Below are 26,921 nucleotides of genomic sequence, written 5' to 3' on the forward strand. Positions count from 1 at the left end.
TCTAATTCGTTGACAAATATTGTAAATATCATTCTCCCAAGATCACTCATAACAAGCACACATGATGCACACACATCAGTCAGTGGAACATAGAAGTCAGTCTCTAATTGGGTGGATATCAATAGCTTTTGATATAACCTTATACATTTGTATAAATCCTTGTTGCAAGTGTGAATATACTTCTTAAGCTGCGATCATCTATTAAGAAGCTCCCTGCTGGGGGGGGGAGGGAATGGGATGTCACCAGCTTGTGATATAGCCCTATACATTTGTATAAATCCTTGTTGCAAGTGTGAAAAAGAGGCTCAGTCTAAGTTGGAATAAGAGAGCCTTATTCTTGAGTTGGAAGAAGATTTGTACAAATGTCAACTTCACGTGGGTTACAAAAATATGTGGGATTCAGGGATTCACACACGTTGTTATATCTCTAAGTGGGCCTTGGGCTAGTATTAACCAGGGTTAAGGGGATCTGCTAACCCATGATTAGGGTTAGGGTTAGCTGGGCGTGAGGTTGATAGGACGCACCCAAGAGGCTAAAGGCGAGCAAGGATGAGGTTTGGATTAACTTAGAGTTGATAAAAAGCCAATTAGAGGCTTACAATGGTTAAAAGATTAATAATAAAAGTAGTGGGCTAATAGTAGCTTGGTTATTACTACATAAATGATTATGGGCTCACTTATGATGATTATGTGGAATCCTTGTGGTGCAAGTGTCTACCAAGGTGGGAGACCTTAGGGCTAGGGGTGGCAAGGAGACAGTTTGGTGGTATGGGACGCAAGGGCGTGTTGTCAGTGGTAGATGTGGCTATGGCAAGGGCATGTCATGTCGTCGGAAAATCTCATGGATCTGTCTCTGTATGGTGGAGATCCTCGGTGCTGTGGGTCGGGGGCGCCTAGCCTGTAGGATGGAATAGGCCTGCCTTGGCGGGGGGGGGGGGGGGGGGGGGGGGGAGGGGGAGTTTTGGTTTTTTTCTGGGGGGATGCCAAGAAGGCAGCTATGTCAAAATGAGAGGATTGGGGGGCATTCTTTGAATGTGGATGGGGAACTGTGCAAGAAGGTTGATGCAGAGCTATTGTAATTTGTAAATAAATTTTACTCCATCCCTCAAAGTTGATTTCTTGTAAGAGTTGCAAATTAGTATATGATGTTTCATTGCTTGTCGTTACTTACATCATGGTTTAATGAACGCTAGGTGTGCAGGAAACATGCCCAACCATGGATTGAAGATCCAACAAATGGCAACCTTGTGTTCTTGCGAAATGTGGTACGAAAACTTTTGAACGAAGGGGAATTTTGTGAGTATTGTTTGAGTGAGCTTAAACAATTTCTCCCTGTATTCCTTGTTTTGGTATACAATCAGCATGTATTCTTTCCCTTGTTTTAGTGTATCATCTTTTCAAGACAAAGAAACTTTGTAATATAAATAAACTAAGATAACCAAAATGGCCCGAGGCTAAAATGTTTTATACAGCACTTCCGTATGGAAGGAGTAAAACAGTCTGTGAAGACATGACGTATATCCAGGAAATATCAATAAAGGAATAATTTTTTGAGATTTGGCTCAGTGCCCTGAGTGATGTACGTTAATTCGGCTCTCAAGGAGTTAAATAGTGATTCATGCATCAGCCTTTGTTCATCATTGAGTGCATTGTGTTCATGCGTGCTTGTAAGCAAGACATCCTCTACCTAGAATCTATCTATGTCGCCATCAAAACTCCTTATCCAGAGCATGCGGGTGGGTGGATAGCCACCAATTTATAATCGAAGTTTGCAAGCAATAATATTGTTGACTCTCCACTTCTTTCTGCAATTCAATGCATTGTATTATGAAGATCTTGCTTCCGCTATTGTGTTGTCTTACAGAGAAGCCACAAGATTTTGCTAGTTAATGGGCAATTGTGAGGCTCACTAAAAGACTAAATTTGGTGTAGATTAAGCTCTTTGGGTAGCTGGCCCATGGGTTGTCCTCAAATTCTGTATCAAAGGAGCCAAGCAAGAAGCTACAAGGTTTTTACTACTTAATGATCAACAATGGGGCCCATTAGAAGACTAAATTTGGTATGGATTAACCCCCCTGAAGGCGAGCAGGTCCGTGTGTTGTATCAAAGGAGCTATCCACCAGCATCTTTGATTGGGAGACAGAGTCTTTAGGGCTTTCATGTTGAGCTGCAAGAAATGTGTAATTTTCTTTGTCAAGACACTTATTCTGCAAGTCATTTTTTTCTCGAAGGGAAGATCTTGTTGGGTATTTTGGAGTTAGTTTGAAGTCTCCTATAAAAGCATTGTACATGGTGGAAGTATTATCATAATACAATCATTCTTCTGTGGTGCAACTCCTCTCTATTGTGTGCTATCATCTGTGTGCACGCGCATGCGCACCATTGTCATGGCTTGAGCTTCCATATCATCTCTCTACTTTCATGCTACTCCTACACACCTATCATGGATATCTTTCATCCTCCATAGCTCCTCCTAGGTTTACCCTGATTCAAACATGGTATTAGAACTAGGCTGAACCACATCTATGTTTTTAGAGTTTCTGTACTTTTAGGGTTTCTGTGTTTTTAGGTTTTTTTTTTGCATTTTTCTATTGGACTGCCAGCAGCAATGTGTCTGATGCATTTTCCTCTACAGCCTGCCAACACCTATCTCCGTTTTTCTCATGCATATGTGTGATCTCTTGATATCCAAGTTTGACATTCAGCTCACTGTCCAGCAGCATATACAGCTCTTAACACAAGCACATTTGAGGTCACACAAGCTCTTAACACAAGAACATTTGAGGTCACACAAGCTGTCCACAGCAGGCTGAACTTAACGCAGCCATACACATGATGACACAGGGAAGGAAAACACAGGTCTTCAGTCACCAGTGTTGTCCATACACAGCTGAGCGCTTCTCCTTGTCACCTCTTCATCATCATGGGCCGTCCTGTGCTATAAACAACCATATGTGTGATCTTCGTTGACAACATCTGGGCCAGTCACACCTCACCCGCATTGCGCTAGCTCTCCCTGCATACAAGCTTTTGCACGGCTAGTTTGGGCCAGAGGCTTTGGAGGCCCTTTTTGCCCTCTTACATTTTCGCTTGGCGACGTCTTGCTCGTCGTGTTGTGGCTCCTCTGCCTCGCTATCGAATTCTTACCTATGATTTGCTTCAGCCCGCCTTCATCACACTGGGCTTCTTTTCAATCTCCTCATGGAGATCACCGTGAAGAAAAGCAGTCTTCACATCCATCTGAATCAAGTCCAGATCATCATGCGCAACCAAAGCCAACACAGCTCTAAGTGTGGTCATTTTGACCACTGGAGAGAAGATCTCATCAAAGTCCACACCATATTCCTGCTTAAAGCCCTTAGCCACTAACCTGGCTTTGTATCTTGGCTTTGCATCACGTGTAACTTTGAGCCTGTATACCCATTTGCATGGCAAAATCTTCTTGCCTGCAGGCAAATGCACCAACTTCCAAGTTCCATTTTTATGCAGAGAATCCATCTCTGACTTCATGGCACGCTCCCAAAGAGCCTTGTCTGCCCTCTGTAAAGCCTCCTTATAACATGAGGGCTCCCCACAGTCAGTGAGCATCAAGTGGTCAACCCCTGGAACAAACCTGTCAGGGGCTCTAGAGGGTCTAGTGGACCTCTGTACCCAATGACCATCATTTGCAGGTTGCTGTCCAGCCTGCATATCACCCATTGGTGGCTCCTGTTCCATGCCGTAAGGCTGAAATATCATGCCCGGTATTTCTTCTAACTGTGGTATATCCATAGGGATATCTTCTGCCATCTCTGGCTGTCCATTTGGACCATTTTCAGCACCATTTAAGGGCTGGTTTTCCTGCTGTAATGGCTGATTTACAGCCCTTGGTTGTTGTCCATGATGTCCATCATCATCAAAGATGACTCTGCCAGGTTCCTGTTGCCTTGCAGGCTCCTTATACATGCATGTTTCATCAAAAATGACATCATTGCTGCGTACAATCTTTCTATTCACGGGATCCCAAAGTCTATACCCCATTTCACCTCTGTCACCATATCCTAGGAATATGCATTTGTGAGACTTAGGATCAAGTTTGGTGCGCATTTCCCTGCGTATGTGCACGTACGCAACGCAACCAAACACTCTCAAGTGCTTGTATGACGGAGGCTTCCCTGTCCATACTTCCTCTGGCACTTTCCCACCAAGCCTCGTGTTAGGTGACCTGTTTATAAGGTGAACGGCTGTCATAACAGCTTCAGCCCAAAAACCATGAGGTAACGCAGCATGTGACAACATAGAACGGACCTTTTCCTGAATGGTCCTGTTCATCCTCTCTGCTGTCCCGTTTTGTGGAGGATCATAAGGAGTAGAGAGCTCCCTCTTGATGCCTTTAGCATCACAAAAGTCTTGAAACTGTTTAGACATATACTCTCCACCATTGTCGGAACGCAAAGCCTTCTGTGTTTTGCCAGTTTGATTCTCAACAAGAGCAACAAACTTCTGAAACACTGAGAATGTATCACTCTTCAAACGAAGAGGATAAATCCACACCTTGCGTGTGGCATCATCTATAAAAGACACAAAGTATTTTGTCCCTCCCAAAGAAAGCTGAGGCATCTCACATACATCTGTATGCACAAGCTCTAACTGAGCATCTTTCTGTCCAAGAGCTTTCTTGTGGGGGCACTGGAGTTGCCTACCATATATACAATGCTCACAAAACTGAAAACTTGAAAACTTTAGAGAAGGCAAGTAACCCAAACGAGACAATTGCTCCATTCCTTTGACACTCATGTGTCCCAACCGGCTATGCCACATAGAGATTTCCGGCAGCTCGGTTGCATTTACATTAGCATGGTGACAAACACCTGCATGCATGAAATAAAGAGTGTCCACCTTAGAGCCTCTGGCAACAATCAGTGAGCCCTTACTAATCTTCCACTTTCCACGACCAAATGTGGTAACATAATCAGCATCATCAAGCTGTCTAGTAGAAAGCAGATTCTTCTTGATCTCAGGCACATGCCTGACATCATGGAGCATAAGCTGTGAGCCATCTGAAAACACAAGGCTCACATCACCTCTGCCAAGTATCTTGCATGCATGGTTATCACCCAAATAAACCACTCCTTCATTGCCAGCAGTATACCTGACAAACAAGTCTCTGCAACCTGTGACATGAAAGGAGGCACCTGAATCAATGATCCATGAGTGCATACCATGACCACCTGTAAGAAGTGAATGGGCATCCAGTGAAGACGTAAATAGGACCTCATCCTCACTGCCACCTGCATGTGACACATTGATTTCTTCAATCTTGACTCCACTTTTGCCCTTTGGCTTTACATCTTTGGCTTCATCTTTCTCTTTGTCTTTGCCTTTTCCCTTTTCTTTTTGATCATTTTTCCATTTGTAGCATTGCTTTTTAATGTATCCCTTCTTGCCACAATAATGGCATTCCAAATCCTTTTTGGAGCGAGACTTGCTCCTTCCCCTTTCTTGGCTTTTTCCCCTTTGCTGGGATCTCCCACGTGCATTCATTGCATTGGACTTTCCAATAGAGTTGTTTTTCCTGTTCATCTCTTCTTGAAGAAGAGCACCCTCAACATCTGCATATGACAGCATAGCATGCGAATTGCTAGTGGCTGTCCTGAATGTGTCCCAACTCTCTGGCAAAGTGCATAACAGAAAAGTGGCTTTGAACTCATCGTCCATTGCCAACTTTTGATTAATGACCTGGCTGACAATACCATTAAACTCATTTAGATGGGCTGTCATAGACGCCCCTTCCTTCATCTGAAGACCTATGAGTTTCTTCAACCAATACACTTTGCTTGAGGCACTTTGTTGGGCATACAAGTCCTGCAATCTCTGCCACATTCCCCAAGCTGTCTTCTCTTCACGAATGCTGAAAAGTAATGAGTTTGACACAGACAACATAATAGTAGATCTTGCCAGCTCATCCATATCTTCCCACTCTTCAGCAGTAAGAGAAGCGGGCATTACACCCCTTTCTTTGATAGGCTTGTGCTGCTTTTTCTGGAGCAACACATTGTAGCACTGGGTTTGCCAAATATCATAATTATGCGAGCCTTCAAGCTTCTTGATGTGAAGCAATGAAGAGCTCTCACCTGTGGTTGCCATAGCAATATGCAACCTGTCAATGCCTGACTCCCTGCAAAATGTGCAAACACTGCACCAAAAGCACACAAAGTGCTCACAGTTGTTCTCCCAAGCTTTATCTCCCACTGCGGAAGCAAGAATGCAACTTTTCTCCCACTTTATGTGATGAAATCACCAAAATCTGGTTGCTGCAGATTTTGGACAGCACCTTAAATGTGCTCTGTTGCCCTTCCAAAGTACTGTACAACAGTACCAAGTGCTTACAAATGATGTACCAAACCTGTACCGGCAAGTACAGCAGCTGAAATTGAACCTTTTGGTCACTCAAAACAGTGTACAACCATGCCAAAACTTGCACAAAGCTGTGCCAAATCTGTACCAGCAGGTACAGTAGCAATAAATGCTCTCTTGGCTGTCCAAATGAGTAAAAATCAGACTTTTACAGTCCCGAACACTGCATAAAACAGTCCCGAACAGAAATTGGGCAAAAGCCCCTTGACTGCAAGCTGATTTTTGAGGATTCAAGGCATAAATGTCTTGCCTGCTGCTTTGCCAAGCTCAACAAGCATAAAATCTTGAAAAGCCCCTTGATTTGAGATCAATTTCTGATCATACATGGTACATTGACGCACATGAAGGCATCCAGAGTGTTCACGATGCTTCCCCCTGGCCACATATACATCCAAATAATGAAAGCCCCTTGATTTACAGGCACATTGAGTGCTTGACAGGCATCAACACATTGCCCAAAGCATCAATTGCGAGTGCCTGCATGCAAATCAACCAAATAGGCACAAAAGCCCCTTGATTTGCACTGCAATTTGCTGCAATTTTACCCAAATGTGCAATTTCTCACATCATACAGCATGTATGAGTGCTTAATTGCACAATTACATCAAAAGCCCCAAATTTCGACATCCAATTTCCTGCAAATTGATCCTGATTGTGACCAATTTCCTGCAAATTGATCCTGATTGTGACTAATGTCACCCACTTTTGCCAATTTTGCTCAAAAATTGAGCAATTGGGCACCTGTACCTGCGCAATTGATTGAATTGATAAGAAATTCCCAAAATTGAAGGCAAATACCTCTTAATTTTTTGAATTTCTCTGATCTGCAGGCTGAATTTTAGTTGTTGCAGGAAGGGGGGGCATCTTCTTCCCACTTGCAAGGAAGCATGCCTGATGCAGGAAAAGCTTCTCGCTTTCCCTGGGCAGAAGCTTCATGGTTGTCCTTTACCCTCTTGTTGTTGGAGGCTCTTGTGCAGCAGAAGGGCAACAACACGCATACCTGGCGCTACCCCGCTACCAGCGATAAGGTTGGCGGCGTGTCGTGTTGTTCTGACCTAGTATTCGATGGACGCCGGGAGTTGTGGGCGCTGGCCTCCGTGTCCTTGGCTTACGTGTCTAACGCCCAGCGCTAATACACTTTGTAGCCAGCCGAATCGCGATTAAACGCCTCAACGCCCACTGCCTACGTGTCCGCCTGGCTGCCTTCGCCTATTCACAAGCAACTCGAAAAAAAAAGGTTCGCCATCACTGCCGGTGTGGGGTTACGCGTTGTGGCCACCAACACTTTGCTGCGCTTTCCTTCTGAGCCTGGGCAGCGTGTAGCTTTGCCCGACAAGCTGAATGTATGACAGTACCCAATCAGCACCTAGCTGATAACAGTATGACTCACCTAATGAGGGTGACAGCCAGCTACAGTACAGCTCGTTCAGCTATCAAGGAGAAGAGGGAAGAGGGAGGGATCACTAAGCTCTGATACCAGTTGTGTGGGAGAGAGAATTAGGGTTAGGTTAGAGTTCATGTGTGGGGGACATACACAGAGAGAACAAGGGAGAGAGAGAGAGAGTTGTGGGATAAGTCAACTCATGAAGATACGAGTGTGTGACTCCCCTATCACACATGTATATTGCACTAGTACACATAGTGCACTTAGTACATTAAAAGTACTAAGTGTACTATGTACTATAACTTATGGGCTTGTACACACTATAAGGGTGGGCATAATGCCTTTACCCCAACAGTTTTTGCCTTTGGAACTAAAGTATGACTGAGGAAGATTGGGACATTGATCTTTGTCATATGGTTCTGGCTGTTCTTGACCACAGGATCGGTCAATTGGATATTGAGATGATGCTATTTGTGGAGTTGGTTCTTGCCTTTGGAATGGCATGGTTTCGTTGAGCTCAAAGTTTGCAGCAACCTGAGCTAATACTTCGAGACTCTATGGAGGGCATAAGTCTTGCGAGCAGTCCTAGAGTTGGTTTGATTGAACTCTATTTGTGCATGTATTACACACTTTCTGAGGTATTATTGTATTCTGGTGCCCGGTACCCTTGGGAATACATGGGTAATACTCTGGATGTGTCAGGATGAGATGCATGTATGTTGGTATGATACATCAGGTACTTTACCATGTTCATGGTGTATCACTGAGTGTGGCTCCTACGGGATGGCCATGTGTAGAGTGTGTAAAGCATCAAGAGGGACATATGTGGGAAGTACTTCGTGGATGTATAGTTTAGATGCATTGAGTGCTTTCATATGCTCATGTTGTACCATCAGTCGTAGGTCTTGCGGGATATACATGGGTGTAAGGCTTGCGAGCAACCCTGAGAGTGTTATTGTCGAGTGGGTAGAGCATCTTCAGGAGCATATTGTTTGCGAATGCATATATGTGTCATGCATATGTTTGTCATATGTAGAATGATGCATGATTTTGTTTTTGGCTAACACAGGTTACGTGTTTCCACTTGGTTTTAGACTTTTGCTACAGGTTCTGAAGGAACAAGCAAGAGTTCTTTGTCACTTTTTTTTTTCTCCAAAAAGGAGACTATATATGAAAAAATTTTACAAAATAGAGATTTCACACCAAGAAAGGTGGAGATCTCAACCAATCAGGAGCCTTGTGCTGCCAATAGGGTCCTGAATGAGAGGACGTGAAAAAGATACCAATGTCCCACTCTCTCATAAATTGGCCGCGCTTCCTCTCCGCAGCCCTCGAAGATCCCTGGATTCTGGCCCAGGTAGCCATGATGGTGTGAATAATATCACTCCAAATCCTGCAAAGACACTGAGAAACAAGAACGGGAGTATCCTCAATAGCCTCGGTGCATCTAGTCTTCCAGATATTCCAGGCTGAGATGCTAGCAATAATCTCCCAAGAACTATCTAACCTCTGTGCCGGAGGGACAAAGTGTGAAAGTGGCAAATCTTGAAGACAACACTGCCGAGCAACTCCTTGCCTAACCATAATGGCCAAGCTCCTGTCAGTCCCCTCAAATCTCAGCTGTGGCCCAGACTGTGTCAATCAAATAATAGAACCAAGAGAAATGATAGCATCCCTCTTAATCCTACCAAAGAGGTGTGCAATCGCAGACCAAAGCCTCTATGCTTCCCTGCATTCCCATAAACAATGGTAAACTGACTCCGAAACTCCTGCACATCTAGGGCATGCTGGGCAAGCACCAGTAATTGACCTCCACTGATTGGTGGCCAGACCACCATGAAGAGAAACCCAAATAAAGGAGGAAATTTGTGGCTTCCTATAAGAATGCCACAATCTCCGCCAAAAAACCCTCTGAATGTTAGTCGAAATGCCGTAAGATTCCCAATGGAGTCTAAGAGTAGGGACACTCTGAATGTGTCCCAAGATAAGATGTCTGGCATTCCGCACCGTATAACTGAAAAAAGGCATGCTTTTCAAGGGGTTACAAGCATCCTTCCACCCCCACTCACCGGGGTCCCAATGCAAATGTCTGATAGGGCAGCCACCATACAACCAAAGGCTAACACTCTCTGTGATCATCTCTGAGGGGTGGGGGGGGGGGTGGGGGTCAACAAAGACGTGCTTCCCTAACCTGCCAACAACTCTGACTTGACGAATCTGGGGTCCTCAATAAGGTCCTGCACGTCACATCTCTCCAACTGCCATCCATCCTGTACAGAAAAAATGACCGATACATCATCCTCCCTAGGCAAGGGGAGACCCATAACCTGAAGAGGAACACCTATCCCAGAAAAAACCCCAAACCAAAAATGATGACGGTCTTCCAAGAAAGATCTAGTAATCCAGTGGTTGGGAATGGCTCCGTCAATCTGTGCAATCCTCCGACTAAAGCCTCTCAAATGCTGCGTGAGTTCCAATCTCTGTACCTCGGTGAGGCTCTGAAACCTCTTCCAAGCCAACACTGTGGGGCAGAGCGTCTCCCATCCAGCCCAAAGAATATGCATAGCTGCCCCAAGAGGCCTACCATGCACATCTAAGATCAAATCATTCCACAGAATGGGCTGTCGGTTAACTTCCTTCGCTGAACGCTTCATGTGCACCAAAAAACTTCTCAGGCAGTCCCAGGCCCGTAGGAGGGACCTAACCAGGGGGGATGAAGGGGAGCGGTGATGTCACCAGCCTGGACATTTCTCAGTCTGAAAGGGGTCTGGTGGACTCTAGGATGTTTAAATTTTTGGAAAGTACAAGCTTTGGGAATGGGGGATTATCCTAGAATACAAAGGACCACACTCCTAAAATTTAGGAGAGTTGGTATTTTTGGCCCGACTCCGATGGAAATTCTGTTCGCGTCATTACATCTGGAATTGAGCAGATACCAAGAGTTGGCAAAGTGCCTATGACAGAATGTCTACCAGTTGGGATATTTTTAGAGATAAAGTTTATGGAAGGACCCATCTCTTAGATTGGGACATGTGGCAAGGAGGTGGACCAAAGTGAGACAAGTGGCGTGACATTTGTTAGAAAGTGGATCAAAGTGAGACAAGTGGCCTCACACTTGTCACTTCAGCTATTGTGTTACTCTCCACTTGTCATCGTAGCCTTCTCTTGCCATTTTAGCTCATGGGAGGCCCAAATCTATAAATTGGAGCCCTCTCTCTTCATTAATGCAGGCTCTCTTGCTGCACACTAGCCTCTACCACCGTTGAAGGCTGCCCTAATGATGGCTACTCTCTTTCTCTCTCTCTTGAAGGCTGCCCATGAAGAATACCGGCTGTTGGGGACTGTTTTGGAGGCTTCCATCGCGAAGAAATACTGAAGGCAAGGGTATTTAATCATTTATTATGATTTCTAGCCATTGTACTTGTTGCACCAGCATTTGTACTTGATGTACTTGCAGTACCAGCCATTGTACTTGCTGTACCAACCACCGTACCAGCCACTGTACCTGTTGTACTAGTCATTGCACCTGCTGTACCAGCATTTGTACTTGCTGTACCTGTTGTACCAGCCACCGTACCGGCTGTACCAGCCACTGAACCTGCTGTACCAGCCACTGTACTTGTTGTACTAGCCATTGTACCTATTGTACCGGTTGAATGGAGAGTTGTACTTGCTGTACCAGCTCTATTGCATGAAGACCTGTGGTTTTTGGGGAAGAATCAGTACCCACACGGAGATATATGGATTATATTGTTGGCTCGGCATTTCTACAGCCTATGTTCCGGCTTGGTAGCCTTGTGTTGGGCTGTGTTATGGCATTTGTATGTGGATAATCCGGCATCTCCCGTGGGGAGAGTAAGGCCCTCAAAGCTTGTACATGATATTATTCTCCTTGGGTAATAAAATACTCCAAGGGGGGGGTCGGCCAATTCCGGCCTCTATGCGGTGTCACTCGTGTAAGCTCCATTTTCAGCATTTGTGGATGTTTTGTCCAGCTTTATGTTTTATGCAAAGTGTTGATGGATATGTGTTAAGGCTATGGCCATGTTTAAATGTTTTAATATGCATTGATGGTATCAACAAGTGTGTCAAAGGCCCTAGTCCCCGAGGCACCACCGCCGCGAGTTACAGGTGAACTGCATCCGAGAAAATAAAGCGTGAGCTGAGAGTCCAGTCACCTCCGCGAACAGGGACACACTTCATGATCTGCTGCATGAGAAAGTCCTTCCACGGCTCAGAGCGTGGAAGAAAGTCCCTAACAACCAGCTTACATAGCAAAGCCTTACATTGCACCTCAGGGTCAATGATATTCAATCCCCCTTCCTGCTTAGGCCTGATAATGGTTTCTCAAGCAACTCTAGCCCTGGTGTGTGCATTTCCATCAAGCCCTGACCGAAGAAAGTTCCGAATAAGGCGACGAAGCTGTCCAATGCAGCCCTTATGAAAAATCCAGCACGAAGCGATAAACCATGTCGTGGCTAGCAAAACTTGGTTAACCACCAAAGCTCTAGAGGCCAAGTCGAGCTTCCTCCTACTCCAGTGATGAAGTTTGCTTTTAATGCTTAAGAACACTGGAGCAAACTGTTGTGCAGGGGAGATGTCAACACCCACCTGACAACCAAGGTATCTAGCAGAGCATCCTCTCTCAATCCAAGTAAAACCAACATCTGTACCCCAATCTGCAAGAGGAGAATCACTGATCCAAAAACCAACTGACTTATGCCAATTGATAGTAGCTCCTGTTGCCAAACAAAAGGCTTCCAAGGCTGTCCGGAAAGCACATAAACAAGCATGTGAAGCCTCAAGGAACAACGCCGTGTCATCTGCTAACTTAGAGTCCAATAACTCTTCCTCCGTACGTAAAGGCAGCCTGAGACCCACAACACCAGGGGCAGCCCGAAGAAACCTGCTCATAGCCTCAGCTACAATGAGGGACAGTAAAGGGGCGAGGGGACAGCCCTGCCTCAGTGAACGGGAAATCTGAAAACGCTCACCACGTCCCCCCACATGCTAAAACAGTGCTATGAGCCTCCCTGTATAGGCAAGACACACCTCTGATCCAGTTTTGGGAAAACCCCATGTGTGCCATAGTACCCTCCAAAAAACCCCAATCCTCTGTCATAAGCTTTTTCAAAATCAAGCAAAAGAATGGCAAGAGGCTGCTGACTAGCCTTTGCCCACTCGATAGCTTCCCAGAAAGAAAAGATGTTATCAAATATACTCCTTCCTTGGAGGAACCCATTCTGGGTATCATGGATAGTCCTTTGGAGAATCGGCTGCAACCTTATACTCAAGGCTTTAGCTTTATATGCAGAATCAAGGAGGGTGATGGGCCTCCATTGCTTGATGTCAGTCTTGTCTCCACTCTTGGGGATAAGGTGAATGAGTCCCTCCGTGAGGTATGGAGGCATCATACCCAACACCCACATTTCCTGAAGGGCAACAGTGATAGCATCTCCAATATGATCCCAAAAAAGAATAAAGAAGGCGGGAGAAAGACCATCATCCCCGGGGCATGAACCACTGGAAAGAGCATGCAAAGCGTGAAGGAATTCATCCTTCGAGAGAGGGGCATCCAGGGAAAAACACATAGCATCTGTAATGAGCCTGGGCATGCACTCCCAAACTTTCTGCCGTGCCACATCTCTCTGAGGGGAGGGCACCTCTGCAGTCAACAAAGACCGATAAAATTCTGAAGCAATATCCCTCACCTTATTAGGCTCAATCTGAACCTCACCTTGTGAATCCTGCAAGTACCTCACAGAGTCCCTGCTATGGGAAGGCTTGTGTGCTGAAAAAAACTCTTTGTTGCATCTGCCACCCATATGAGTCCAGAAGGCCTCGTTTGCATGAAAGGCGAACTAAGCCCTCCTGTCCATGGCCAACTGGAGCTTCGCTCTAACTGTGGTCAAGAGGTCTATAATCCAAGTCGCATGTGGATGCTTTTCATGTTCCCTCTGAAGGGGAGCAATCCTACGCCAAATAGCTCTCTCCTTGTCCAGAGCCTCTTGCTTCTTAGACAAGGCAATGCTATGATAATGATGGCTGGTCCTCTCAAGAGCTAGCGCAATATTATGACGAGGATTAGGACCATCACAAGATCTCCATATCTCTCTGATCTCAAGGGAAATGTCAGCATCTAGATAAAGAGAGTCAGGGATACGGATACGGGGAGAGGCCGAGCGAGCCCCAGGCTCCCTGAGACACAAAACGACGGGGCAATGATCGGATTTGGTGGTGCCAGGCATAATAGCAATGGTGCCTCCTCTGTCCAAGGACCAATCATCCACATAAAACTTGTCCAGACGTGCAAAGATGCTCTCATCCCCGCTCTTACGGTTATGCCAAGAGAAAGATAAGGAATTTGGCCTTCTCTGGAAGTCATCCTCAGTCCAGCAATCCCTGCCAAAAAAGGAAAGCGTGAACCTCTCCCATGAGGCTTGCTCCAAAGGGTGTAAACCCCCTTCGCGTCCACCCTTCTTGTCAGAAGGTTGCTCAACCATATTAAAATTCCCTCCCACTATCCAATGATCAACCTGGGGAATGACATTTGTAATGGTGTCCCAAAAGGCCACCCTTTCACCTCTTACGTTAGGTGCATAGATATTCAAGATTCCCAATTTTTGACCCTCATGCATGATCAAGATCCACTGCGCTCTAGTAGAGATGATAACACTGTGCCCAATAACATGAGGTATAATAGATGCTGCCACTGAAATACAAACACCCCCCCTAGTCCCAACTGCCGAGGACCGTGGTCAGAAAGCATCTTACCAGTTTTGCCACACTGAGATCTATCCAATTTGTGTTCTTACAACAAAAGCACATCCATAGACCCTCTTGTAACAGCATGGTGAAGCTGGTCCTTCAGAAGGCGCTTCCTACCACGGGTGGGAAGCCCTCCAAGGCCCTGAACATTCCATGAGACAATTCTCATGGAAGATAAGAGGGTTTGACCTCTGATCTAAGAAGACGATGGGCAGCCTGAGGACGCCTCTCATAATGCTGGAGGACGGGAAAATCCACAGGGCAAAGTCCACTGACATGCCCTTGTCCATCCGCCGAGGCAGTGACCACCTGGGCAGAAGATGTCGGCAAGGCGTGAAGGGGGGGCACTTGAAGAACAAGCCCAAAGGCAGACCCGATGGCCTCTAACATAGGCCAATATGCGCGCGGAAGACCTGGAAATCTGAGAGTAATCGGGAAACGGTTCCGGTCTTCCTCAACAGGGTCAAAATAGCTGGAGTAGGGAAGAAAGAATATCTTCCTCGGGCCCAATGGCAAAGGGCTGCCCTTCAAAACCTCTGAGGTTGCGTCCTCAGAGTCAAAATCCACTTGGAAGAAACCTCTTCCAAGCAACCTGACATCTCGAAAGTGTAGAGCGAGGTCGGAGGGCAGAGCCGCCAGGACCCAATCTCGAGCCTGGAGACAGGACGGGTGAGATCTAAAGATTCTGGCAATGAGGGTCGTTTTGGAGTCTTTCTCTATTTCGGCGTAGAGGACCGCGAGCTTGGCTTTGGAGAAAACAATGGTTCGCCCGGCCGAGGGAGAATGATTAGCCATGATGCTAATCGAAGAAAAAGGCCGACTTGAACCCGGATGATGAGCAATCCGAACCAAGGGGAAGAGGAAGGCGATGAGGCGGAGGAAAGGAAAGGAGGGAGGAAGAATGAACAGCAAAAAAGGGAAGAAAGGGGGAGAGGCTGGACACAAAGGCGAAGAGGGGCAGGGGAGGGGCAGCACAGCAGCACTGTGCTGAGGGAAGAGGCAGAGGAAGGAGGGGAGGCGGCGGAGGAAGGGGGGCGAAGCAGCAGGCAGCGATGGAGGAGAGAGGGGCGCAGCGATGGAAGAAAGAAGCGATAGGAAGGAAACGAGGAAGAAGGAGGGGGTAGCGATGAGGGAAGGAAGCGAAGGCAGAGGGGAAGGGAACGAGTCAGGTAGCGATGGAGGAAGAGGGGCGCAGCAAAGGAGGAATGAGGGGCGCAGCGAAGGAGGAAGGAAGCGATTCAGGTTCAGGGAGCTCGCCGGCCGTGCGCAGTTGATGATCCGTTCTTTGTCACTTTGACGTGACGGTATGGCCTTATTGTTCAGGATGATTGTTTCATCACCTAGATGCACTGGAGGGACATTGCTTTGGTCATATGGGAAATCCTTCTTCATTGGATGCTTACTGTGTTATTGAGTGCAATCGAGGACGCTTGCTATTTTTCAAGAGGGGGGTATGTTACGACCCTTTGTTTTTCCCTCTTGAAAACAAGCAGGTGGGCACGGGCACGAGAACGGGATGGACAGTGTGGACAGGCATCAGTTTGAATGTGAAAAGGAAACTCATAAGTGTGGCCAGCCCAAGTGTGAAAGGGGACAAAAAGGAACTTTAAAAGTTATAAGGTCTTTAAACCTTTAATGATTTTAAGTATTATTATTTATTGGAAGCATGCGTTTTGCTTTTAGCCCTTGGCTTTTTGGAGGAAAAAAGTGACTTGAATCGCATCCTGCTTATAAAAGCGAAGGTGGCAGAGATTCGTGGAGTCGTGTGGTGGAGTGGCGCTTCTCCTTGGCTGGCGGTCTGTCCTGTAGTATATATATACAGGCGAACAGATGCTTACACACACTCTCTCTCTCTCTCTCGTGACAGTCGGACTGTGGGGGAAGTGGGCTGGACTGCCCTCAGGCTGGACAGAGGGGCAGAGTCAACAGTAAGCCAGCGGGCAGTTGGCAGGTGGTGCCCTCCAGGTGAACAGCACGCTGATTGGGCAGTTTGCAGGCGATGCACAGGGGCTGAACAGCAGGCCCCTCAGCTTTGTGCAACTGGCCAGCTGTAGGTACGCGCACAGGCCCTTTTACTCCCTATCTCCCTCCTGGCGAGTCGCGACTAGCTGGACTGCAGAGAAATATAGGTTTGGACTACACGTGGGCTGGGAGCACTGCTGGATTGTGACTATAGGAAGGACATATGGTTTGGTACAGCCCTACTGCTGTCTGGGAAAGGGTTCGTGAGATCCATAGTTGAGATGGAGAAGACCTTTTCAAGTAGGGAGGTGTTGTACAGGTGTGCCTTCTCTATAGAATGCTTTGCTGTACTAAGTGAGAGTTCTTATTTGGAAAGTCCTAGGTGAAAAGCTATAAAGGGATCCTAATGGTAAAGGATTGGACAATTGTACTTTGTACTTTTATTTGATCAAGTAAAGAAATACCGCAAGGGGCGCCACTGCGTTTTGGGGCCAATCGGTGTCCTTGTACTATTTGTAGGAGCACTCTAGCTCCCCTGTTTGTTTTACTTTTCTAGGTTCCCATGGGTGATGAAGTGTTTTGTGTGCGAGTGTTTGTTCCACTGCCCGTCAAGTTTTTGAAGGCCGGTTTCAACATGAATATGTATAATGAAGATCTTGGATCTTGATTAATTTGAAAGTTAAACAAAAGCTAGCTCACCACCCAACTATAGATCCCTTGTGCAAAGATCTCCTTCTAGCCTTGGGTTAAGGTGCTATCCCAGCAAACTCTAGCAAGTTAGCTCTAGCATCACATGCCACCAGAATTTTCCCTGAGAGGCTTCGGCTAGAATTGTCTGTTTTGGCTTATGGATCAACTGGCTTGGGATCCCTCAATCCATGTACGGACTAGTTGTCCCATAGCGCACACATTTTTAGTCACAGGCTGTTATAAATAGCAACTGTCTTTAAACACAGAGGAATATAAGGGAATGGTACATGGAGGATCACAGAGGACTGGACTCTTAGCTCCCAAGGAAGATGGCAGAGGGCTGGACCTTGGGAGATAAGAGTCCATGACAAGTGAGTCTTGCATCTAAAATTATGGAATAAGTGTATTGCTTAACTGTCCTATATACCATTGTATATTCAGTGGGTGAATGGTCTTACAAGATTAATAATATATCATTGCCAATGGCCTAACAGTCTCTAGACTTGTATTTGATTTACTGCTGTTTGAAATTTCAGCTTTGTTGAGGAAGGAATTTCAACATGTGATTATGCTGTGCCGAAAGATTCGCACTCTTTTTGACAAAGGCAGAGACCTGTTGCTGCTCAAGGCTGTGTCAATAGATCAAGTCAGTATTTTATGGCTGTATCCTGGGAGAGGAGCGAATAGATGACGTTTTAGTGTGTGTGGGTGTTGTGTGAGCTAATTCTGGGGACTTCTCCTTTTGAAGGACTTTGGGTATGCTGTTGTGCATTTGGAAAAGCTTGAGCTCATTGAAGAAAATAAGCAAGTTCTCCTCCCGAGAGCACTTGTAGCAATAATGCAGGTGACTAATTCTTCTTTCTATAAAGTGTTCCATCCTACTTAAGGTTTTTCAGTTTTTGTAAGTCACTAATAAATTTTTTGATTTGGTTTTCGATCTACTCAGTTTGTTGCACAAAAGGAGAAACCCCCTCGAGGCAAGGTTGTGCAAACACTTGTTGATTACATATACAGTGGCCATTTGAAGGTAACCTTTAAAAAAATAAAAAATGTAAGGAATGCAAGGAAACTGAGTTTGTTTATGCACGAATTTCTTTTAATAAGTCCTGAACCTTGTCTTACATCTTGGTCTTAAGCCTTAGGCTCTTCTTAACGCATCGTATGCAGTCATGTCCTACTTTTTTAGGCACTTTTAAGCTAGCAAGTGGCTTGGTGTGCACAATAAATGAACAGCTATCCATTTAAAAAAAAGTCGCACAAGGACTTTGGTGTCAAGCCTCAACATTCAAGCTTATCATACTTGTTTGTTCAATAGAGTCCTCAGGTTATGCTCAGCCCTTTGGTCACGGTTCTAGCCTGCTCCACATGTAAGGCCTTCCTCAAGGGATGCAAAGTTAGAACAATGCTGGAGACTATGCAGGATGGGGATCTGACAGTTGATCGATAGCAGACAAAGATTGCAATGCAAGTCGTGGATCAAGGGTGGACAGCATTTGCAATCAGATCCAGGACTGCAAATACTGTATGTAGAATGGACTCCCAAGGGTATTGCAGGTCGGACACATCCTAGTCAGATGCCACTAAGCAGCATTGTGGGCAGAAAGGTTGCCAAAATGGGGCCCAGCCCATGGCCAATGGAACTAGCCTGGCTGGGGGCCCTTAAGGCCCACAATCTTTTTTTGTGAAACCGCTGCTTCATTAAGGAATGATGCACTCCCAAAATGCATGGAGGCCTTAAGGCCCACAATCAGTGTTAATGAGAGTGAACTGATATGCCTCTAATATTCAAGAGGAAGGAGAGGGGTTGGCTTAGAAATAGGCTTCCACTAATTTCAGCAGGTATCTTGCCACTGAAGGTCGCTGTAGCTTATCTTGTGTTTCAATATCAGGAAGGAAAGCTGTGCATCTTGTGTGTGTGTGTGTGAGAGAGAGAGAGAGAGAGAGAGAGAGAGAGAGATATTAACGTCTACGAGAGGCCAAAGTCGGCCTATGAGACAAAAAATAATACAACTGTGTTCTTCCGGTCATCGGAAGAAAAGAAACAAAAGAAAAAGTGTGCATGTGTCTGGATACAACTGTGAATCATCATGGATCGGTGGAGCCCATATACAAACAATATAAGGGGGGTGGGGATGTGGATGGAGTGCTGAGGCAAGATGCATCTCTATATGCTGAAGGGGTAGTACAAGCATGCTATGCAGATCTATGTCTAACTCCATCCAGTGCCATAAGAGGGATATAAGATATCATACATCGCCGATGCTGAGGCTGTGAATGGCATGAACATGTACCCTGAGTCTGAATGAAAGCGAGCTAGCCTCTCCTGTGTCTCCATCTGGTGTCTCATTCGGATAGCTGCTATCTCTCGGTGACGGAGTCGGGGTGCTCCATGTCCAGTCTGTCTAGGTCTCCTCCTGGCTCTCAATTCCTCTGCTCTCTGTGCGGTCACCCCACGTGGTACATCAGCTGGCACTGGCATAGATCTCTGGAAGAAATCTGTGAGCTGGGACTGTCTCCCACCCCTAGTGGGAGCGGGTGTCTGGAGGAGTCTCTCTCGAGAACTATGAAGCTCTAGTAGTAGTCTGCCAAGCTGTCGACTGATGTAGTGAAGAGTGCTCCTCAAACAATCCTGCATATCTATCTCTGATCCCCTGGTGGGCTCTACATCTACATACAAAGTGATCCTCAGTCTCCACCTCCTCGCGGCACAATCTGCATATCCGCTCAGCTCTGGGAACCCGTGCCGCTCTCCCAGCCTCTATCTCTAGCTGATGTGATGAGACTCGTAGTTGTCCAATAGCAACGCGAGAGCTGTGTGGCATGTATACATCCATGTACCGCGGTCGATGTATAAACCCATCCCCTGAGATGCTCATAAAGTGGTCTCTGTAATACAACATCTTCGGTGGTAGTGGGCTCTCTGGTGCTGTCCATGTCTCCTGTAGATGTCAAATGGATACCAGAAAAGTTTTTCCATTCTTACCAAAATCTCATCTACTCTTACCATCCATGCAATTGAGGTTAATTACAACCCAAGGGAATGTGACCTCTACGGGGACACCCATTATTTTTCATGATATTTTATTTTGAATGCACCTTTTATTTATATCATCTACTAGGATTAATGTGTTTAATCAGCTGTGTGCACCAGTATGATATGGTTAAGATTAATGTGTTTAATCACAGTTGTGTGCACTGGCTAATATTATTTTGGATGAAGGTGAATAATGAGTGACGAATTGTGTGTTTCGCGGGTGGAGTGCTGCCATATGTCTTGTCTCATCACTCTGTTCCTCTCATTGAGAGAGAGGTAACCCCGTGGAGCAGACTGATCATACTGAAAAGGTGGCAACCGCTCAATGTCTATCCCATGATGTGAGAACCACTGTAGCATCTGTGCATACCAAGATCCAGTGTGTCCAGCCTCAGCCAGCTGTCTGGATGCCTCAAAAGCTCGGCGGGATAATCTCTCCGTGGGCATCTCCTTCATCCTGTATATAAAGGAGATCGTATGGAACAATGCCTCCACTGCCATAGGTGGTGCAGCAAACTCAGCTCAAACAATGTCGTGCGGGACGGATGGTTTGCTGCGTATCATCCTCGAGAGCATCAAGATCTGTGGTCTCTCCAGCTGTACCCATGTGGAGGCTGCAAGCCCTGGTGCCCAAACCGCTGCTGCATACATCAAGGCTGGTGTCTACTAAAGACCCAATAGGCCTATGAGACCGAAGTGATACAATAATGTCCATGGCATATCTCGTCATGGAATGTAAAATAAAAGAGAGAGAAAACATAAACATAGCTATCTCACTGGGGTGATGCAAAATTGTCCATGGAATACTAAGAACATAGAAACATGAGAGCAGCATCAGCTCCGAAAATACTCATCATGGAATACTAAGAACATAGAAACATGAGAGCAGCATCAGCTCCGAAAATATCAAGCATGGGGTAATGAGTATGGCCGAGAGGTCTCCCTCAGCTATGTCATGTCACGTGGAAAGGTAGCTCGATGGCGGTGGAGCATGTCCTGGATCTACAGCTGATGAGGTGATTGTGGCCGATGGCCAGGGGGTCGGGGGCCGGGGGCATCCAACACATTGGAGTGCGGAGGCTCGGTCCGAGGTAACTCCTTTTAGGCGAGGTAGGTCCGGAGCAGCTCGTGGAGGGTCCACAAGATCCACTATATCGGTGTCCTCCACTGGAACATGCAGCGGAAGTATTCGTATTGGAGGATCCTGTCACACAAATGCTCACACCGTCTTCTGTATCCTGAGTTTCGTGAGTTTAGCAATCCACTTTAAGACTTCGAACTTTTAAGAGATTTGAGAGAGAGAGATAGATGAGAACTGTACACCGTATGGGGTCCTGAATTACCCATTGAAGGTTCCCTATCCCGTTACCGGAATAGTATTTGCTTTATTATCTTTGAAGAGACTGACGGTGTGACTGACGATAAGCCAAACGCAAGATCTCTGAAGACCAAGAGTCGGGCTGAACTGTACACGGCTGTAGAAGCATCAATGATGTCCAATCTCGAGCCTATGCACTCTTCCCAATGGAATGAGGGAGGGATGCAAAGCTGAGGCTAAGAGAGGGGCTGTTTGGGACTGTTCTAGACTGTGTATGAATGCTGTAAATGAATATGAATGTTGCGTTTTACCTTCACCAAGTGGCTGGAGCAAAACGATGTGTAGATAAATGCTGAAAACTATACGGATGCAGAAAACGCAAGGCGGAATGCTGGCTGAATGTTGAAATTGCTGTGTTTTGCTGATGTATGCTCATGCGTTGATGTGCCTAGTGTTGTAGGAGGAAAATGCTGAGGTATGATAGCTGGAAACTGCAATTGCTTTATGCTCCTTGTGCTAAAGGCTCCAAGTGCTTGAATGCTCTATGCTGAATATGAATGGCTGGAAACTGCAATCGCTTTATGCTCCTTGTGCTAAAGGCTCCAAGCGCTTGAATGCTCTATGCTGAATATGAATGAATGAATACCTTGCTGAGCTATTTATATGGGCCAGATGAGCTAGTCGGCTGGCTACAGGGCTGGCCGACTGCTCATGTCCACATAAAATACCGTAATGATGTATAAAATGCTGGAAATTATGGAAAAAATACCATAAAATTCCTAGTAAATATTTTGATAAATACTAGATGATATCTGAGGGTTCTGCAATGGTCTAGATGCAATGAATGAATGCTATGCAATATGCAGAGTGCTTTCTAATGCAACCCTAAGGTTTCTACTGACTCTACATGCATGAATGCGTCTCTTCAAGTGGGTTAAGGGACTTGGACTGACTGACTGGCTTGCTATGGTTGAGAATGACCTATGTAGCTTGTGCCTGACTTATCCTGGACTGAGGATTACAGTGGGGTCACGACATACGACAAATATCATCCTGAAAGGTACTAATACTGATACAATGTTGCACTGATGATGATGAGCCAGTCTGTCACCATGCACTACAGTGCAGAGTGCATGTGACATTCCCTCCTGCTTAGCTTGGCGGCAGGTTCATGGCTTCCAAGTAGTCCGCCAACAACTGGGGGTACTCTTGAAAGAATTCCTCGTCTAGCCATAGGGCTTCGTGGATACCTCGATCTCGGAACTTCGTATACAACTGATATATCCGTCGATCGGAACCATGCTTCCAACGATTAAGAAGGATCTGCTCGGGCAGGTAAATCTTTAGAGATAATAAAGGTGTCCTGCCCCCAGTTGGAAATAGGTTCATACTGACGAAACAACTGGATTCCTAAGATCATGTCACATTCCAAAAGAGGAGAGACAATGAAATCTCGTTGGAATGAGGCCTTCGGAACATCAAAGGCAAACTGTTGTGCCTTCTGAGATATGTGGGTGCAGAGACCAGATGTGAACCTGTCTACCTGGTACAACTCATGTTAGTAGCCAACTGGGGAGAGATGGCGTCCTTAGAATTGCCCATGTCAAAAAGGATTATAAACTGTCGGCCCTTGGCAGAGCCATAAGCTCGGATTAGGCTTTTCTGTGTAGCATCGCTCTCACCCTCTTGCTTAGTGTCAAATACCACGGATGGCATAGGATGCATAGAAGATAAAAGTTGAACCGCATTGGTGGTAGTAGGCGGGGCTGGAGGAACTGGGGATGCTGTGACAACTGTGGCAGAAGGGGCTTTGGCAGCTTGTTCCGCTTGCCGTTTGTGGCAATCCTTCTTACCATGCCCTATGATGTGACAGAAAAAACATCTATTTTCTGATTGGTATTTCTTTTGCTCCTCTAGAGGAAGATAACCGCTAGTAATGCCTGCCTTAGCCTTTTCATCGGGGGTTTTCTTAGGCTTGGATTCTTTATCCTTCTTACCCCTTGAACTGGAGCTATTACTGTCGTCCTTCTTAGCATCTTTAGAAGATGCATTACCTTTCCCAGGCTATGCAGCAGATTGTTGCTGTTGGGGTTTGGTATTGGATTGGGATGACTGCTTAGGCTTGCCTCCGTTCATTTTCATTTCTTCATTCTGAGAGCGAGAGTCAAAGCCCGGTCATATGTATTGGGTTCAAAGTTACGAACTGTGAACCGGATGGTGGGATCCAATCCACGAATGAATTGCTCCATCTTGGCCTGCGTAGATAGCCCTAACTGTTGTGCTAAAGTGATAACCTTTTCAGAAAACTAAATCATTGGCGACCTGTTCTGTCTGAGTCCATAGAACTCATCTGGCAGAACGGTCATGTACTGGGGCGGGAGGAATCTAGTTTTCAGGTCATGGACAAATGTATCCCAGCTAAAAGCTGTGACACCTGTGGTTTGGTCTGTATGAAGATTAGACCAATGCTGCCACCAAGTGACTGCCTCACCTGTGAGATGGGGAGCCGCTACGTGGACTCTATCTTGGGGCTAATGAGTATGGCCGAGAGGTCTCCCTCAGCTATGTCACGTGGAAAGGTAGCTCGATGGCGGTGGAGCTTGTCCTCGATCTGGAGCTGATGAGGTGATCGTGGCCGATGGGGGGGCTGGGGACTTGGGCATGTTGGAGTGCGGAGGCTCGGTCCGAGGTAATTCCTCTTGGGTGTGGTAGGTATGGAGCAGCTCGTGGAGGGTCCACAAGACCCACTATGTCGGTGTCCACCTCCTCCTGGGTCCGGAAGAAACTGGTGATGGTTGGCTGGCGAGGGAGGGCCGACGCTCTCTCAAGGAGGTGTCCCTGTGTCTGCGGAGCTCAAGTAGGAAGAGGCCTAGGCAACGCTGGTCCTAGAAGTCAATGATCCTGGAGAGTGGACCAAAGCCCTCACGAAATAGACAGTGAAACCTCCCGCGGATCTCATACTATACTGGGTAGCGGCATATGTAATGCTCCTCCGTCTCAACCTCTGTGTGGCATAATCGATAGATCCTCTTCTCTCTGGGTCTCCGTATGAGCTTCCTGGCTCTGAAGATGTGCTCAGCTCTACTTGCCTCCACTTTGAGGCGGTTGGATGAAACCCGTATCTAGCCAATCGCAATCCGCATGGCATGGGACATGTGAACACTCAAGTAGCCTGGCTGCTAGATGAATCCATCCTCAGTGAGTGTGAGGAAGTGATCTCTGTAGAAGTGCATCTTCGTGGGGAGCTCCGAAGGTGTGCAATGGGTTTAGAGGCTGAGAAGATCTAACCGGATAACCTGGTTGGTATCCTCATGAGAGAGCTGGAGAACAGGGGAGTCCAAACTGTACTGAAGGGGGGGCAAGCGGTCCATGCGGAGCCCATATACTGAGAACCAAGTGGAAACTAGTGCATACCATACTCCAGAGTGGCCCTCAAGTGCTAGCTGTCTTGAGGACTCCAGGGCAAGCCTCGGGTACCTGTGGGGATCCATGTGACTGATTTGATGGAGGTATGTGACTATCTGGAAGAGTGCATCCACTACCATCGGGGCTGCAACAAACTCTGCCTGGATAATTTGGTGTGGGACTGATGGTTTCTAGATCATACGGGAGACCATCATGACCTCGGGCCTCTCAACTTGCTGCCAATCCTCACCGGATAAATTTGGCCCCCAGAAGGCTGTTCCATACATCAAGGCTGGTGTGACAAGGGTGTCAAAAAGCCAGCCCTTCGTCCTGGGCTCCTGGAAATGTGCCTGGAAGCACTGCTGCTCAAGTAAGCTCAAGGTTGCATATCCTCGTGTCACTCTGGCATGTGCTGCGGGAAGCATGGTGTGTGAGAGAGAGAGAGAGAGAGAGAGAGAGAGAGAGAGAGAGAGAGAGAGAGTTATATTAAATGTCTTCAAAAGACCAAGTGGGTCTATGAGACCAAAAGTGATACAATAGTGTCCATGTAATCTCATCATGGTACAAAGGTGCCGGGAGCCTCCTCTCTAGCAAAGGGATCCTGCCATGTCCACTCTCCTTGGTCCCATTGAAGGCGCATGGGCAAGCGGCCCTCCTATAACCATAGCCGCCAAAAGCCCTCTCTGGCCACCTTGGCTGGTGGAGGGTTGATGTGCCTGCCATGCTCATGGAAACCAATCACTCGTACTTGTCGGACTGTGCACCGGAAATGAGATAGAAATTAGAGAGCAGAACACTGTAGAAGTGCAAGAGAGGAGATGTGGTGTCGAACTCTGCCATATACACAAGTATATCCGGTACAGAATTTGGGGAGGGGGGGGGGTGGGGAAGAGTGCTATATATATATATATATATATATATGCTGGGGCATGCAGTCGGCGAGTAGAAAACAGGCCGACAGCCCCCTGCATGGGCCCGTGACTAGGTATAGCCTAGTCGGCCCGCACCAGGCCTGGTCGGCCAAGGGCCCCCATGGCCAGCCACCTCCTACAGGTTGGCCAGGGAAAAAAGAAAACAACAAAAAAATAGCCACCCCCCCACAAGTCTACAAAACTGGGAAAATGGACAAAATTGAACATGACCAGAGTCCTCTCATGGGCGGGCACACCCACATCACAGGCCCTCACTCAGTATGGTACAAACAGGAGATGAATGCTAACACCCCCTCTAAACTCCTGGATGTGGAACCAATTCTAGTGAGCTGGAGTGCTGACGGAGCATATGCTGAGGAAGAGGCTTCGTGAAGAGGTCTGCCACGTTGTCCTCCATCGAACAAAAGGCTAGCAAGATGTCACCATCCAAAATCTTTTCTCGAACAAAGTGATATTGTATCTCTATATGCTTGGTCCAGGCATGGGACCGGGTTCCGAACAATATCTATACAACTCTGGTTAGCGCACTAGATGACCATGGGTTCCTTTTGCTGAAACCCAGTAACCTCCTAAGCCACACCACCTTGCTAGCAGCAGCACAAGTAGCCCGATACTCTGCCTCTCAGTGGAATGTCGGTCAATAGTTGGTTGCGTCTTGCTGCTCCAAGAAATCGCTCCCGAGCCAAGGGTAAAGCTGTATCCTAAAGTAGAGCTCCTCGTGTCTGGATCTCCTCTCCAATCAAAGTCACTCCAACCTCGGAGTTTGACTTGGTCCTTCGATCCACCTCTAGTGTCATAACAGAGTCCAAGATCCTTTGGACCCTGCCGATGCCGCAAGATCCGCAATCCTACGTCCCAATGAGTCTTCAAAGGTGTCTGCATAAATGAGCTCAACAGCCCCACTAGAAAACTCAAGTCCAATTTGGTGTTCAGCAACCAAAATGAATCGACAAGTTTCCGATACAAAGAGGTATAACCTACTCACAAGGATCATGTACAATAAGTTTGGTATTTGGGTCCATTGGAGATGAA

General features: G+C 46.6%; 1 protein-coding gene across 8 annotated transcripts in view; it reads left to right on the forward strand.

The window, feature by feature from the left end:
• Nucleotides 1–26,921, forward strand: part of LOC147615100 (uncharacterized) — a 121,149-nt gene that overhangs the window by 39,180 nt on the left and 55,048 nt on the right. For all 8 annotated transcript variants that reach the window (XR_015262746.1, XM_086779070.1, XM_086779067.1 and 5 more), the window contains 4 exons: nucleotides 1,194–1,296; nucleotides 17,737–17,846; nucleotides 17,949–18,044; nucleotides 18,147–18,227. Coding sequence is in view for 7 of the 8 variants with exons in the window: in XM_086779070.1 (XP_086635196.1) it covers nucleotides 1,194–1,296; nucleotides 17,737–17,846; nucleotides 17,949–18,044; nucleotides 18,147–18,227 (390 nt within the window). In the remaining variant the exon portion in view is untranslated. The remainder of the gene's footprint in view (nucleotides 1–1,193; nucleotides 1,297–17,736; nucleotides 17,847–17,948; nucleotides 18,045–18,146; nucleotides 18,228–26,921) is intronic.

This window comes from Cibotium barometz, chromosome 40 (genome assembly GCF_041138505.1).
Source record: "Cibotium barometz isolate CiBa-2024 chromosome 40, ASM4113850v1, whole genome shotgun sequence".
Classification (NCBI taxonomy): Eukaryota; Viridiplantae; Streptophyta; class Polypodiopsida; order Cyatheales; family Cibotiaceae; genus Cibotium; species Cibotium barometz.